At 50.9% G+C, this 16,057-nt stretch overlaps 2 protein-coding genes across 4 annotated transcripts; both read right to left on the bottom strand.

Annotated features, from left to right (window-relative positions):
* Positions 1–29: 29 nt before the first annotated feature.
* Positions 30–4,662, bottom strand: MIF4GD (MIF4G domain containing). Its single transcript, XM_058038711.1, has 6 exons — positions 4,580–4,662; positions 2,554–2,690; positions 2,296–2,405; positions 1,848–2,003; positions 1,104–1,196; positions 30–981 (listed from the first exon to the last, which is right to left on the bottom strand). The coding sequence occupies exons 2-6, from the start codon at positions 2,633–2,635 to the stop codon at positions 754–756; spliced, it is 669 nt and encodes a 222-aa protein (XP_057894694.1). The 5' UTR covers positions 2,636–2,690; positions 4,580–4,662; the 3' UTR covers positions 30–753.
* A 1,233-nt stretch (positions 4,663–5,895) lies between these two features.
* On the bottom strand, positions 5,896–15,210 carry SLC25A19 (solute carrier family 25 member 19). Of its 3 annotated transcripts, none has more exons than XM_058038708.1 (7): positions 15,047–15,210; positions 14,812–14,957; positions 14,164–14,319; positions 13,296–13,466; positions 12,312–12,495; positions 10,641–10,771; positions 5,896–9,476 (listed from the first exon to the last, which is right to left on the bottom strand). In XM_058038708.1, exons 2-7 carry the CDS (start codon positions 14,935–14,937, stop codon positions 9,276–9,278), a joined length of 969 nt encoding a protein of 322 aa, XP_057894691.1. In that variant the 5' UTR covers positions 14,938–14,957; positions 15,047–15,210; the 3' UTR covers positions 5,896–9,275. The 3 variants fall into 3 exon arrangements, with proteins under 3 accessions (XP_057894691.1, XP_057894690.1, XP_057894692.1); XM_058038707.1 differs by having other exon boundaries at positions 15,065–15,210; XM_058038709.1 differs by lacking the exon at positions 15,047–15,210 and having other exon boundaries at positions 14,812–14,968.
* Positions 15,211–16,057: the final 847 nt, after the last annotated feature.

Here is a 16,057-nt window from a genome sequence, read left to right as displayed (position 1 = left end):
AGCTGTGCAGGGAGAAAGTAGGGCATATATTAGTGGAAAACTTTTATTAGAAAAAAATCCTTCAATAGACTATTTTGTTTCATTTCTTCCTCTCCCACTCATTATAAGAAATATACCATAGCTGAAACTTGCAAATTCTGGAAAAAAAGTGACAGTTATTGTATAAAACCTATAAAACCTGTTCCTACATGTGCTCAGGGACCTCTTCTGTTGCAGGCTGCCCTGTGGCAGGTAATCCTGGCTGTGGAAGAGGCGGTGTGCATGCAGGTGCAGCCAGCCTGCTGGAAGGAGTCTGGGAACAAAAGCACTTGGTTGAGCTGTTTGTGAGGCCATGGTGTGATCTGTGACCCATCCCAGAGAACCAGGTGTAACCTGAGCTGGGAGATTTCCCTGCTGCCTTCCACAGCTCTGCTGGCTTTGGGGTGAACCAAAATGGTCTCAGCCTAAACTGTGCTTTCTTTAACACTCATAGAAAATGCTGGTGTGAACTACAAGCCTCCCTAGCCCTTTGCTGACAGCAGCCCAACATTAAGACAAAATCAGTGGGAGAACTTGCTGGGTAAAGTGTGCCCTTCCCACTGCTCTGAACCTCCAAAGTCAGACCAGCACCAGCTGCATCTGACAGTAGGTGCAGAGAGGCTCTAGCCAGTATAAATGCTATTTACAGGGAGTGCTAGAAAATTAATGTGAAAAATTCCAAACTGGTACAAAGCTTGCTGGTGAAGGTGCTGGGGACTCCTCTGCCTCGGGAGGTTAATCTGTCACCTCGCTGTAATAATATTTCTGGGCAGCGTCCGTCATCTTCCACTCAGCAGCCCGGAACTCGATGATCTCCAGCAGCAGGAGCTGGGACAGGGAGCTGAGCCCCTCCTGCAGGAGGAAACCATCTCGGAGCAGGGAGAAGAGCTCATCCATCCGCTGGGAATTCATCTTCTCCAGCTGCTCGCCGATGCGGTGCAGCTGCAGGACCAAGCAGTCCACCTTCAGAAGGAAGAGCAGATGGCTGAGCACAAAGCAGTGGAGGCTCCTCTGCACCCCCTGGGCTGTGCTTTTAGCAGCTCCTTGGCAGGACAAGAGGCACATGAGCAGCTCCCTGCACTCACCTCCTCCTCCTTCTGCAGGCTGTCGGGCTGTGCCAGCCGGAACAGGCAGTCGTACACGGGGTTCACCAGAGCCATCATGGGCATGTTGTTCACCTGCAAGGAGGGTGGGGCATTGTCAGCCTGGGGACAGAAGGGAGTCTGCAGCTGTTTTAAATAGTTATTCCCTTGCTGCTCTCCAAAGGAGAAGGAAGCAGGATTTAGTTGTGCTGTGTTAGTGGGATTTTCATCAGAGATCAGATATTTGAGTCTCTGGGAACCAGAGGAGCTGAACAAATGATGTAAAAACCATCTATTTTTAAATGTAAGCAGGTAGTCATGGGAAATACACTTGTTCCAACAGTATTTTTCCTGCCTGCAGCTGTACTTGCATCATTTTTACATCTACTCCAAGCAGGAATTCAAAGTTCACACACTGCACAAAGGCCTGAAGCCAAACTCCATCAGCAAACCCCACAGCAACTGAACCAGTCCAGTCTGGGACATCTGGGATCAGGCAAATCAGGGGATTTCAAACACCAGGTACAAAATGAGGAAGCTGTGACTGTTCCTGAAGACTTCCTCTGCCTCTCCAAGCCCGTAGATAGCACCAGCTCTGTCAGCATCCTTGTGTTAAGAACCAGCTCTGGCCCCCATGGCCCTGGGGCTCTGTACAACACCCACCCACCACCCCTGCTCTGTTACCCTGGGATGCTCAGGCTCCCCTGGCACTCCAGGCAGCAGCAGCTGGCTGCTCCAGCTCCTTACCCTCAGGTAGTCAAAGATGTTGCAGATGAAGGTGACGTAGCAGATCCAGGCCTGGAGCGAGCGGGTGCGCAGCTCCTCCCTGTCCTTGTACTCCTGCTGCAGCCGGTTCAGCAGGCTCCTCCGGAAGATGCTCTGGCCAACCTGTTTGCTCTCTGCCTATAAGCCCACAAAAACAGGATGGAGGGATGAAACAGGGATGCCAGAGGGGCAGGGGAATGCAGTACCACACAGAGACCCTTCTGTGATTCCCAAAGAGACAGAAAAGCTGCAACTCACTGCCTGTGCTGGCCCACTGCTCTTCTGCTGCCACTGCATGGGGCAAGCGGCAGGACAGGAGAGATGGGCAAGGGGTCAGAGCACGTGACTGGGGCAAAGCCCTTCCTGGCCCAGCCCAGGGACAAGCCACACAACATCCCAGGTGTTTGACTGTCCAGACACGAGCTCTCACCTGGATGATGGTGTAGCAGATGCGCCCAGCCTCCTTGCTGAACACAGAGTCTTTGAGGGACTGGTCCACTATAATGTTGGCCACTTTCTCCAGGTCCACATTACTGGGGTCTGCAGAGAACAGGAATGCTGTTAGGACCCAGCTCTCTTTGGCCCCTGATTGCTTTGAGGCAGCAGCTCAAAGCAAGCCCTGGAAAGCAACCAAGGTCTGCACAGGGCCCAGTAGGGTCACATTAAATGGTGCAGAAGCCGTGCTGACCTTTGAGGGCTGTTTTCAGCAGCTTCTGAGTCTCAGAGTCGAAGGACTGTATTTTGTACTCTTCTTTGCCCGTTTCCCCCATGACTGGTTTCCTCCAAGGGCAAGAGTCAGGGCAATGGATGAGCTAGTGACAGTCCCTGGGGAAGGAGCACACAGAGCTTAGTTGGACAGAGGCAGACCTTCACCCATTTCCCATTTGGCACATCCCAGGTAGTGTTGAAGCACAGGCTGTTTCCTGACAGCTCCCCACCCCAAAGAAACTCCTCTTTTATTAGGGCACCAACTCTAGATCTGTGCAAATCCTCATTCCCACATCTTTTAAATCATTGTCTCCTACCAGCTGATAATAGAACTTCAGAGTCTTTATATTTTTCTGATATGAGAAACATTTTACAGGCAAAGCAGACCCAAAATATATGTGGTTGTATCACAGGAAGGCACACACTGCTCCCTTGAGCCCTTTAAACACCAATTCAGCAGCTTTCATACAAAAATCTGGGAAGAATCAAAGCCAGTACAAAAGCATCCAACACACACTCACTAGAGCACCTCTCCTGCACCACAGCCAGGCTTCCTCAGCTCCCAGCTCGACACAGCAAACTCAGCAGCCAAATCCCCAAGAGCAACAGCTCCCATCTCTCTCATCCCTCTGCAGTCAAGCACTGCTCTACAGCACCAGCAGTGCTCCTAAGTAGTCTCTAGATTGATTTTCTTCTGCTTCATGATACAGTGAAGACAGCAAGAGGGTATGCACGGCACAGAGAGGAAGGGCTTGCTTTGATTCACGCGGGAGCTGATGGATGGAAATGCAGGGCTGGCCAGACCGGCAGTGCAAACAGGAGAAGGCAATCGGCCAAATGAGTTTTGCCAGCTCGTCGAAATTCCTCGGCCATTACTCACCCCTCTCTGCAAACAGGTCCCTACCCAGATCAAAGCCCAGGAGCCTTTAGGGGCATGGGACAGGTACCGTGGGCAGTCCCCTCACATACAGCACAACACTAACTCAGAGCAGAGAGCAGCCCCGTAGGGGTGACCGCCTGCCGACGCTGCTCTCGCAGCCAAAGCTCTCGCCTCCCCTGGGACGGGCACTGGGGATTCTTTCCCTGGTGGATTCACAAGCAGCTGGGTGCCCTCCGTGCCGTGCCTGGTTGGCAAACACCTTCCTAGCCGACCTGTCCTCTCTCTGTATCTGCACTCAGGCCACGCTGCACTGCCAGTGGAGCAGCCCGAGATCGCCAGCAGCCTCGTGTCCCACCGGCAGCATCTCCAGGCAGCCGGACCCTGGCGAGAGCGCAGCGAGAAGCGCCCGAGCCCGCCCGGCAGCGTCTGTGCCGCGCCCGGCCCCTCTCCCGGCGCTCCCGTCCCTCGGCTCCCTGGGATGGGCACGGCTGCTTTGAGCTGCTGAGCCAAATAACCCTGCCAGAGCAAACCACAGCGTGTGAACACCGAGCCGGCCAGGTCTCGCCTGCCCTAGAGACCCTCCTGCCAGCACCACCTTATCGGAAGGGCTGGTGCCAGTGGGTGACATGGGGCACCTGTGGGTACCGACTGCTCCTCTGCCACTGGCCCCGGCTAGACGAGCCGTCCCGGGGCTGACTCGTCTGGGGTCAGCACCCGCAATCTGCCGGTGATCCACCAGCTCAGGTGGATCACACGGGTACCTGTGACCTGTAGAGTCACACCTGGCAGTATGGGCTGGACAAGTCCTGGCCACTGCAAGGAGAGGGAGAAGAGCAGAGTCTCCTCGGTCACCCCATAGCGTCTGCCCCAGAGGTTTTACCAGCCCTCGGAACCCCCATCCCATCCCCGCCGAGCCGCAAGCGGAACCCCCAGCCTTGAGACGCCTCTTGCCCGGGGCAGCTGGACCACCGGAGCCCCAGGACCCGCCGCCGCTGCCTCCCGTGGCTCCAGCCCCGCGGCTGGCACAAGCCCAAGGGCCACGGACGGAGGAAGAGGCGGATCCCGGGGAAAGCAGCCCCCGCGCTGCCCCGGGCAGGGCAGGGGAGCCGGGCGCAGCCCCACCGACCTGCCGGCCGCCCCCGCTGTGTCCTCCGGCCGCCGGGACATCGCCGGCACCTCCCGCGCCCTCCCGGCACGGCCCAGGTTTCCTCTTAGGTCATTTCCTCGCCCGAGCCGGGGGAGGGCCGGGCCGGGCCGGGCCGGGCGGGAGAGCGGCGGCAGCTGCGGCAGCGCCACCGCCTGCGAGCGTCGGGGCACGGCGGGCTGAGCGCCGCGCACGGCCGGCGGCTCCTCGGGAAACACCGGGCTGCCCCAGGCACGGCCACTGCTCCTCGGGAAACACCGGGCTGCCCCAGGCACGGCCACCGCTCCTCGGGAACCACCGGGCTGCCCCAGGCACAGCCACTGCTCCTCGGGAAACACCGGGCTGCCCCAGGCACGGCCACTGCTCCTCGGGAAACACCGGGCTGCCCCAGGCACAGCCACTGCTCCTCGGGAAACACCGGGCTCCCTCCCCCAGGCACGGCCACTGCTCCTCGGGAAACAGCGGGCTCCCTCCCCCAGGCACGGCCGGCTGCCCCCGACACCCTCCCGGGCACGGCCGCTGCTTTTCCGACTGCCCCGCCGGGGGATCGCGGGCAGCACTCACCCCTCTGCCCCGGTCCCCCGCGGGGCTGTCCCGGCGCTCTACAGGTGACAACGGCGTGAATTCCGCCCTTCCCTCCGGGCCAGGGCAGGCTGCAGCCCAATGGTATAAAAAAATGAGTAGGAAAAAAGTCAGGAAAGAGTGAGAGGCAGTAAACCAATGCGCTGCAGCGACAGCTGAGTGTGGTATAACACACTTCACGTTTTTTTATCTCAAATCTCAACCATTTCATAAGGGAAGACCCCACAGGGGGTGAAGTCTTCACTGCAGAGCAGACAGGCTGCTAAACCAGGGAATGGCTGAGAGAGACAGAATGAACAGTTTAGGAATATTTTCTGTAGCACTGCATGGCCTGGCTGGATACAAACAAAGTCTGAACTGTTCCACCGGGGGTGTGATGCTCAGGACTGGCTACCACAGCTCCAAATGCCCCTCTAGGACACAGCAGTGGGACTGGGCTGCAAAAATCCCCCTTGGGTGATCCCTTTTGGTGCAGTTCTCAATGGTGATGCCCAGCAGAGAGGGTACAGTTCTGCCTATGGCTAAGGAGCACCCACAAGCCAGTGATGGGAAATCCAAATGGCTCCTGTTTCCCTATGGGCTGGGCCCTGACTATTCTCTTTTAGGCAGCAGGAGGGCCACGATGTTCCTGCAGGGTCCAGCAGAGGCACAAAGAGGAAAGGAATAAATCAACTGCAGCCAGCCACTGCATAACAAAATATTTAATGTACCTTGTCTTAAAGGTAGGCACACACTGTGCATGTTGTACCAAATGCTTTCAGGAAAGAGCAGCTGCAAGAGATCCACACTGGCAACACAGCCAAATGCCACTGTTACAGTTTCTACATCACAAGAGAAACTTAAATCCAAATTAAATACCATATATTCCAGTCCCGACTGTAAAACATTAATTTCTTGTCAAAAATGATGCTGTGCAGCTCTGGATGAGTATCCTGAGAGTGGGGCTGTCCTAGGAACTTGGTGAGGCAGCCAGCACTGCAGGAATCAGCATGTTCCTCACAGATCTTGTGTGTCCAAGGCTGGCTCAGTGCGTGGTGGAGCTGCAAACGACTGGGGCACAATTCTCATGGTAAAAGGCACAAGAAGAAAACAAATGCAACTGCTGAGCAGCTTGTGAGGTGAACTGCAGGCAAATCCCTGGTGATAGGATTAGCTTGGAAAGAAATCCCAAGGGCCAAAATCAGCCAAGTCTCACAGTGAGGCATTTGCCATGTTGAGTCACTTCACACTGAACAGGAGCAGCAGCTTCCAAGAGCATTTCTGTCCCAGTACCTCGGAGAACAAGGTGACCACAGATCTCTCTCATCTCCTGCTCCTCTAATTCTAGAGATTTAGCTCATAACAGCATGTGTTTTGCCAGAGCAGCTTGAGAAATAAGATCTGTCCTCCTAGTGCTTCATTCAGCCTCAATCCCACAGAGAAATCAACACTCAGACAGTGCTTTCCCCAGCAAAGTGCACTTGAGAAATCTATGAGGACAGATGCTGCTGATCAGAGGTGAAGAAGTGATTGTTGGATGCAGCTCCTAATATTGTTGAGGTTGTCACATCTTTCTCCCTCTCACTGGAAGCCCAGATGCCTTTATGGGCCTGTAACACTTGTGACTCACAGCCTAAAGGCCTCCAGCCAGGGAGTGTCTCTTCCTCAGCCTGGGCCAGACAGGCACAACTTAAACTCCAGCTTTGCCATCTGCTGGGTGGAGGAAAAAACGACCCCAGAGAAGAAGTTGCTCCATACTCTCGAGTGCTGCCCTCTCTGTGGAGCAGCCAAACTGCCCATACCAGCATCCCCTCAAGCTCCACAGCACCCCCGAGGAACGTCACCTTAACAGAGTACAGATCTTCCTGCTCTTGCCTGCTGCTGAGTTCCCAACCAGTTTCCCCCTATTTTGTGCAGTTTGACAGCAGCTATTTGACAGAAAATGGAAAACAAGTCTTGCAATGTTTAGACAGGATGGATGAGTCCCCATTTCCTTAGGAAGCCTAGGTCAGCACTGAATATTTTCTGCTCTGGCCTGTCCCTGCTAACCATGACGGCATTCCTCTCACCAGCAACAAAAGACAGTAACAAAGCCAACCTGTATCTGTTCTGAAAAGAGACATTTCTCTCCCTCAGAAGGGTGTCATGAAGCTGAGTTCATTACTCTTTATCATGTCTTTCCAAGAACAACAGATGAACAATAAACAAGGGCTAAACATCGTTAAGAATATTCTGAGGAATCTCAGAAGAGACTAAATAACACAGGAAAATGACAATAGGATTGAGGCACTTGGAGAAACTCCATATTTCCTGCATTTTCTGCTTAAACTAAATGGCCATTTTTAGAGTATATGCAGCTCTCTCTCCCTCTTTAAGACTCACATATGGGCCTCCTGCCTGACACTGACACTGGTGAATGAACTTAATTTTACACAGCTCTGTCACCTTTGTACTCCAAGATCTCAAACCCATAGCAGACACAAAGTTATTCAGCCTGGGCTTGCAAGGAATTTCTCCAGATACCTCAGCCACCAGTGAAACAGCTGTTTTTTAAAAACAGCCTCTCACAATAGCTCAGGATAAGTGAGCAATGCTGATATGCTCAAAATTGCCAGGAGAAGTTTCGTCAACGGAATGGAATTGGTCCCGTTGGAATCTGGCCAGACCATTTGGGATTAACACCCTGAATACTGCAAAAGAGCTGGGAAAAGCTTTGTGTTAAAAACCATGAAACCATCCTCCAAATAACTGCAGTGCTCTGCCTTATCCACCCCTTGCAGATGACTAACGTGCTTTTGTATGGCAGGGCTGGGAACTCTGCCTTCCACACAGTCCAGCCACACCCTGCTAGGCTTGAAAAAACACAGAATAAAAGAGGAAAAAAAAGTAATTTTCCTCTTTTCCACTGTTACATAAATCAGAGTTGTTGGTAGGTTTTGTTGGTTTTTTTAACCACTCATAAAACCTTTGAAACTTCAGAAAAACATTTTTCCATCTCTAATTCAGTCATCCATGTGAAACACCACGCTCAGCCAACCAATTCCCATTTGATGTTCATTCCTTTCACTTCAGCAAATCTTGTCAAAACATTTTCATCTGCTAGCACCAGTGCAGGACTGAGGTTCTGAAATATTTTGAGACCATTACAGAAATACAGAAACACATTCAGAGGTGCTGTTAAATAAATAATGATAAAAAAATTACTAGTTTCCACAGGACTTTCCCTTCATTATTCCAGCTTAGAATAATTATTTCTTAACTCTGTACAACATTTGTTTACTCACTGCTTTGAAGTGAAGCACCCTGAAGTAAAAATTTAGTTTGTGCGTTGAATCCCCTCAGAATGGGGCTCTTAATATGCAAGTTTGCTTGTAAAAAGTGTGAGTGAGGCATTGAAATCCCTAAGAGATGTATGGCCAGACACCCAGGAAGAGAAAAGGGAATTCAGCATACAATCAAGTTCACTGGAGTTAAAGGAGAAACAAGTCTGATCCAGCATGATCAGAGAAGATGCTGTGTTTAAGATGACAGAGAATGCTCAGCTAGCAAGTGGTGACCAAGATCAGCAGCTGGCAGCAAAGGAAAGGAAAACTGAGGGTCTGTGCATTTATGTGGCTTTACCTGACTTTACACCAGCAGGACAGAGCAACACCGAGACAAGAGTCTGGTGCAAACAGCAGGCACAGAGCAAAGGAACAAAGCTGTGCAGGTGCAGGGCTAGGAAGTGGTGTCTGGTTGGTTAAGCAGCACTAGGCTGGGCCAGAACCCCCTCTCTGGGATCCAGGGCGAGCTCAGGGATTCACCCACTTTATTGGGTGCCTTTCCAGAGCACAGGAGTTGCTAGGGAGGGGTCTGTTTGCTCCCCCTCTCACCACTAAATGTGCACTGATATGAGAGGAGACAGAAGGAAAGTGCTCTGTTGAACAGCTCCCAGCCAAGTAGTTCAGTGTCTCCAGCAGAACTGCAGTTGCCTTCTCCTTCTGCTTGGTCCCAGAAGGTGATTCCCCACAGGCTGGGGGAGCTCTGGGAACCTTGACATTTCCATCATGCTTGTGACAGAGCAAGGCCATCAGTGTCCCCTCCTGAGGAGAACAGCAGGCAGCCACACACGTCCCTTTCAGCCTTCCTTCCTCTGGGTGCTCTCAGGGCTCTTCATGGTGCACAGGAGGCTGCAGAACAGCTCGTACCAAAAGAAGATGAAGCCAGAGGAGAAGGCAGCCTTCAGCAAGCTGGGAGAGAGGCCCTTGAAGAATCCACCTGGGCCCTCCTCTCGCATCATCTGCCTCACACAGTCCAGGAAACCCCCATACGTCCGTACCTGGGAGAGAAATGCAACAAGGTTAAACTTCAGGACAACTGGAAAACACCACAAAGATCCCCAAACTATACCCAGAAACATTATCTTGACATGCAGCCTGGAGATGCCTTTCTGGATAATATAATAACTAACTGAAACTTTCAGAGAGAGTGTAGAGAGAGCAGGATAGAGGAAATGTACAGCATCAGTGATGGTTTATGCACATCATTCACTGTAAAATGGCTGTAAAACCTCTGCCTGCAACAACAGCCTGACTTTGAAGAAATTTGTGAAATCATTATTTCAGATTGCATAATTGCTGTTTTCTATCCCCTTCACTGTCTAAGAAGGAAAAAATGTTGAGTTTTCTGACAGAAAGCAAACACAGCTACAACACTTAGAAGTTTCCAAATTAGCTGTCTGCATGTTGTCATGTTACACTGTGCAGTTTTAACATCTTGTGACACATCAATGCTAAGAACAAATTGTGTATCTTACTGCAGGAGGAAAAGCACCCAATGCAATGGGCTGAGACATCAAAATCCCATTCAAGAGTTTCTTAGGGTACAGACTGATTTCCTTCTCAGATCCCAGGAATTTTAAGGAAAGTAGAAAATTTCCACATTTCATGGGAAAAAAAAAGAGGAAGTTCCTTGAAAGATCTATATTTGTCTTCAAGTGTATTTCAAGGTGCTAACAATGGTGCCAAAGAACACCAGAGTATTTAATTTGTTTTGAATTTCAGACTATTCCCATACATAAAACACATGTTGAACACTTGGTGCCTATTTCTTGTGTCAGAATATTAATTGCAAAAGAGGAGCCTGACAGCCAAGTGACTCCAGCACAGAGCCAGTGTCATCCTCTGCTAGTAATTTGGTTCTGAATCAGAAAAACCAAGCTGCAACTAGAAAAGTAAAATAAATCAATGTCCCTTTGCATGCCTGATGGGGAGGGATGACAAGCCAGAGCACAGGTATGTGGGACAGGTCCCTCCTGGGACCTATCATAAAATAAACCCACTATGTCCATGTATAAATTCACATTATTAAATGACACCAGTGCTCACTGGGAGCTCCCAACCCAAACATGAACTCAGCAGGTACCACTGGTGGATTGTCACTGCATTCCAGTGCACTGGACTAGCCATAGGCAGGAAAATCCAGCACTTGCAGCATTTCTCACCTGCCCAAAGGCTGCCCGAGCGTGCTCAAAGCCACCCACTTGCAGTCGCTTTTTGACCAGATCCAAAGGGTACGTGAGGCTCTTGCTGAGCACTCCAGCACAGCTGCCACACACCAGGTTCCTGACGCCAGCTGAGGAGCACAAAGGGAAAGGATCATAGGGAGGAAAAAACCAGCATCATCAGGGAATTCTGATTAAAAATCATAAGAGGAAGTTAAAAATCACTTTTCACAAGAAGTCAAAAAAAGTCCTTTGAAGTTGCATCACCTCTTCTGTCACAGACATTTCTCCACAGAAATCCTTTCTTTTGGATTTCTGCGTTTTCCGGAGGCCAGAGGCTTCAGAAGACAAGGTAAACAATTATTATCAGCTTCTGAGGAATGCAACAGGAACACCTTGATTGGCTCATTTCCTATGTTTATAATTAAGAGCCAATCACCAGTGCAAGCTAGGGGACTGAGTCCTTGAACACAACTTTGTTGTAGATTCTTTTCTATCTATTCTTAGTTAGCCTAGCTGCTCTGCAAACCTCTCTCTATATTCTATTAGTATAGTCATAATGTATTATATATAATATCTTAATAAATCAGCCTTCTGATCAAGATACAAGATTCACCGTCTCTCTCTCACCAGCCGCGCCCACTCAGGCGCGGTAATACTCTTCTGCAATAGTTTCAGCTAAAGAATCTCAAGCTGTATTTTTTCAGGCTTGCAATGTCTGTTGGAATCAGAGGACCAGCTCCTCTTGGTCCTTTACACTGACTTAGGGTTTTGCTCTGCTCAATAAACCCCAATCCTCAGTCACCAGACAACTTGCTGCCAGTGGATGAAAGTTTTCATGCCCTCCCAGTAAAGGCTGGTCATTGGAAATCTTGCACCCCTGACTGCTCAGGCTGATGAATTCTGGATTGGAATGTCTCAAGCTGACACTGCCTGATGATTTCAGAGGCTTGTGGGAAGTGAGCTCTGTATTAAACTTTTTCCTGACAGACATTGAGGTCCTAGCACAAAACCACCATCGGCCTCTGCCACCTAAAATTAAATATGCAGACATTGAAAAGTCAAGTTCCTCTGCTGAAGAAATTCTATTGAGGAACAAACTCATGCTGCTGCTGCATCCCTCTTGCTCAAGGAGGCACAGGTATCTAGCACTGCCAAGGTGGCAGGTTGCATCAGGATGATGTTCTCTTACAATGGAGCTAGAAATCAACATAAAAATACCAAATCAAGAGCCTGGCAGCTTTAAATTAGAGTAAATGAATCCTCTTCCCTAACAGCTGTGCTGGAATCTGCAGGCAGATTTACTACAGAAATCCAAGAGTCCTGTCCCCACAGCACTAATGAAACAGAAAGATTATGGCAGCACTGTCTTCTCTCAGTATCAGTAAGGTGACACTGTTAAAGAAAGAGCACCCTGGCCTGTGACACTTCACTTTCCCATCCACCCCCTTCCATCACAGTTACTGCACAAGGGGAGCTGTTTGTAAACTCTGCTGTACTTAATTTGGCGTTTCCCTGCAGGGGTAAAAATGAGAGGTGGGAAATAAGAGACACTTTTGAGATGTTGCATCAAAAAATGTGAAAGGACTAACAGAGCTTACATCAGTCAACCAAACTAGCATTCATCTTCTTTCTCTCCTGACTGCAACCATCACTGTCCCAAGTTCCTACCTCCATTCTTTGCTTCAGCTGGAATCGCCCATTTGGAAAACTGCTGCAGGATGTTGTAGAAGAAGAACTGGAGACCAGCATATGGGAAGACAGCAATGAGTGTGGGGGTCAAACCTCTGTAGAAAGTCCCAGGCCCTTCTGTCTGGTACATGGTCACCACTGCATGGCGAAGGTTGAGGTAAATCTGCACAACAAAGAACAGGCTGAGTGACTTTCCAGTGGACTTAAAAACAGCCAACCAAAGGTCAGGTCATTTCCCAGTAATGGCTATAGGAATTCCCCACTGCCCAAAATACAACTGACTGTATCTTCAGCACAAAGCAATGAGCAAGGTGATTTTCCACACCCTCACAGCATTCTCTGCTAGGCCCTTGTGACTTAAAAGAAAAAAGGCATGGAGCTGAGTCCTGAGACCACCTGCATCACAGACATAATTATTTTTCTTTTAACAGTTCCTAACTCCTGCAACACAATTAATACAATACATACTGTAATTCTACTGCAGGCTAAATACAGAAATGGCTCTGATACAAATCTATCCCATTATTACAGAGCTAGTTAGTGCAGAGGCCAATTCATGTGTAAAAAGAACATGAAGCCCAGGTGAAACGTGACTAATTTCAAGTATCATCATCATCATTATCTAAATATGACTCTCTGCCTGTGCAAAGTTTCAAAAATGCAATGTTCAACAGTCTGAGGAGCAGGTTCTATAAAAAGCCAACAGCCAAAGCAAAAAAAATTGAGTTATCCTGTTAAGGGCAGTTTCTCCTTTCTGCATCAGAAGCACCAAAACATAATTAGGAAAGCTGTGTCAACAGCACGAAGGAAAACTTGGCAACAGAGCAAACACTGGCCATAACAGCACCTGCTCCTTCATTTTAACCCACAATGCTGAATGTGCTTTCAAACCTCCTGCAGCACCTTCAGACCTGTGGAATATTGCCCCTGCTATGGATGCCGAGATGGATCGCTCAGCCTCACCTTTGGCTCCCCCTGGGCAGCGAAGCGGGTGCGCAGCGTGTCCACGGGCTGCACCGCCACCGAGGCCGCGCCGGCAGCCAGGCCCCCGCACACCAGGTGCACCAAGGAGTCCTGGGCTTTGAAGGAGGTGAAGTTGTGCATCAGCTTCGTCAGGCTCTCGAAGGTCATGAACTTGCAGAAACAAAAGCGCGCGGGTCAGGAAGCCGATCCTAATGACTCACACAGGTTTCCCACTCCTCTCTCATTTCACCAACAGCTCCACCCCTCCCTGCTGTTACCACCTTCTTCGTCCTTCAAAAGTCCTCCCCAACCTGCAACGTGTAAAAATCACTAAGCAGCCCAAGGAATGCTTGGGATACTCTAGTGTCCAACACTTCTGCTAATTCTTGCACTTAGAATAATGAAAAACTCATTTTAATGTTCTGTGGCTCCAGAAGAGTGCTATGTCGCAGATATGCTTTCCTTTGTCCTTTCAGCCACTGCTCCTAAAGCTGTTACTCATGTTTACAAATAAAGCATAACAGTGCTGTGTAAAATACCCTCATCAGCTTCACTGATTTTTTCCTAAGAAGCCCTTAGGGTGACAGCATGACTAGAAGCAAAAAACTGCCCAAGCTTGGGGCATGAGCAACTAAGCCAAATGTCAGGAGTAGGGAGGGCTCATCTATGACACCAGATGCAGACAGAGCTCAGTTTGCTCTCGCTGTGCTCCAGTCTATTCAGCCAGCTCAGGAATATTAACTTAGGAATTATTCAGCAGCTTTGTAGAGCTATACAACCTTCCCACTCCTGAACACAGACAGTCAGAGGGAGAAGAGCAGTGTCCTGTGTACACACAGTGTGCCCAGGTGATGCCTGGTGCCCTCACCTGAACAGCTCCGAAGCCGACAGAAAGGATCTGAGCGGGGACATGGCCCTTCCAGAAGGCTGTCAGCCCCTCCTCCCGGAAGATGCGCTGCACAGCCTGCAGCATGCCGTGGTACTTGGCCGTGGGGTTTCTGGAGGAGAGCTGCTCGATCTGGAGCTGGAGGAAAGGGGAGAAAATATGTTCAGTTTCATCCTTCAACACTGGTTCAAGTGTCAGTTCAGGAATTCACAACCCTGTCAGTCAGCCAATGCTAAGGGATGACATTTTGTCTTCCCATAGAACCACATTCAGATGTGACTGGGATGTTGTTTATGAAGGGCTCTAAAAGAAAAAAAATGTGCATGAACCCAAAGATAAGCAGGAGGGATGATGGTGAAATTCAGTCAGAGAGTGTAAGTAGTTCACAAAAACAGAAGGAGAACGAACTCTGAGAAACACAAGATTCCATTCCCACACAAGTTAAGTTGTATAAATAGAAGTGGTGGACACAAGATAGCCCTACTTCCTTGCATAACCTATACATAACGTAGGTGAGGCCTGACGAGGGATTCAGTGCTCTCTGGCTGCACAGGTGACCTGCTCACCCAGGACACCATCAGCTCTGCCGCTCTTCCATCCCGGCCCCCGGGCACGCCGCGAGTGAGGTACCTGAAAGCGGATCTTGAGGACGTCCAAGGGGCTGACAAGGACCCGAGTGACCAAGCCAGACGCTGATCCTGCTACAGCCGCTTCCGCCGTGGACACGCACCTGCCTTCGGGGTCGTAGCCCACCATGCCTGCCGGCTGTGCCCAGCCTGGGCGGGGGCACAGAGCAGTGAGCCCCGCCCTCACCGAGCCCCCACCCCACAGCCCCCTCACGCCAAGGCCCACAGCCCCTCCTCACCCCAAACTCCTTTCTCACCCCACAGGACACACAGATGCCCCTCTGCATCACTCCCTCTGCCCCGCAGCTCCCGGCCCCGCCAGTGTTAGCCACCAGCGGGGGGACCGGACCGAGCCGAGCCCGGCGGCACCGGGGCTGTCCGGCCCTGGCCCGACTCCCGCCGCGCCGCCTCACCCGCGGCCGCCCGCTCCGCACTGCGCCTGCGCGCCGCGGGGGCCGCTGGGAGATGCAGTCCCGGGAACGGCGCCCACAACACGCGCGGACCGGCGGGGCTGGACAAGCCCTCAGACCGTGGAGTCCAACCTGCGAGCCAACAGCACCCTGTCAGCCAGACCATGGCACTGAGTGCCACATCCAGTCTTTCCTTAGACACCCCCAGGGACAGTGACAGCTCCCTGGGCCACCCGTTCCAATGTCTGATCACTCTTTCCATGAAGAAATTCTTCCTGATGTCCAACCCAAAGCTCCCCCGGTGCAGCTTAAAGTTATGTCCCTTCACTTGTTACCTGGGAGAGGAGCCCAACTCCCACCTGGCTGCACCCTCATATCAGGACGCTGTAGAAAGCAAAAAGGGCCTGCCTGGACATTCTCTCCTCCAGGTTGAACAAGCCCAGCTCCCTCAGCCAGCCCTGCCTCATCGCACTTGGATCCAGAGTCCTCCCCAGCTCTGCTGCCCTTCTCTGGTGCCACGAGGCAGGGCTGGGAGCGGGGAAGGCCAGCACACAGCCCACACTGCCCTCAGCCCTGCTCCCACTGCCACCTCCACCATGCACAACCACAGACCAACAAACCTTGTCTGGATAAAGCACAGGGGAATGAGATTTTCTAAGCAACCCAGCCTACAGTAAAACATCACTTCAAGCAATATGTTCTGCTACAGCATTACAAAAAAAGCCAAGCGCTTCAAACCACATAGTGGCTTTTCCATACTGACTTCTGGCACAAAAAAGAAAGAATTCTACAAGTATCCAGGCATTTCCACCTCAACATCATCAGTATTTAAACACAGTA

Source organism: Melospiza georgiana, chromosome 21 (assembly GCF_028018845.1).
Source record: "Melospiza georgiana isolate bMelGeo1 chromosome 21, bMelGeo1.pri, whole genome shotgun sequence".
In the NCBI taxonomy this organism is placed as follows: Eukaryota; Metazoa; Chordata; class Aves; order Passeriformes; family Passerellidae; genus Melospiza; species Melospiza georgiana.
This window is presented reverse-complemented; position numbering and strand designations above follow the sequence as displayed.

What these genes read in the sequence shown, in the direction of transcription:
- MIF4GD (XM_058038711.1), bottom strand. Translation starts at nt 2,635, where the DNA reads ATGGGGGAAACGGGCAAAGAAGAGTACAAAATACAGTCCTTCGACTCT. An exon ending in GCTGAAAACAGCCCTCAAAG is followed by an intron (nt 2,406 to 2,553) that starts GTCAGCACGGCT and finishes TGTTCTCTGCAG; the next exon opens with ACCCCAGTAATGTGGACCTG. An exon ending in TCTGCTACACCATCATCCAG is followed by an intron (nt 2,004 to 2,295) that starts GTGAGAGCTCGT and finishes GTGGGCTTATAG; the next exon opens with GCAGAGAGCAAACAGGTTGG.
- SLC25A19 (XM_058038708.1), bottom strand. Translation starts at nt 14,937, where the DNA reads ATGGTGGGCTACGACCCCGAAGGCAGGTGCGTGTCCACGGCGGAAGCG. An exon ending in TCGGCTTCGGAGCTGTTCAG is followed by an intron (nt 13,467 to 14,163) that starts GTGAGGGCACCA and finishes TGTTTCTGCAAG; the next exon opens with TTCATGACCTTCGAGAGCCT. An exon ending in CTCGGGCAGCCTTTGGGCAG is followed by an intron (nt 9,477 to 10,640) that starts GTGAGAAATGCT and finishes TTTCTCTCCCAG; the next exon opens with GTACGGACGTATGGGGGTTT.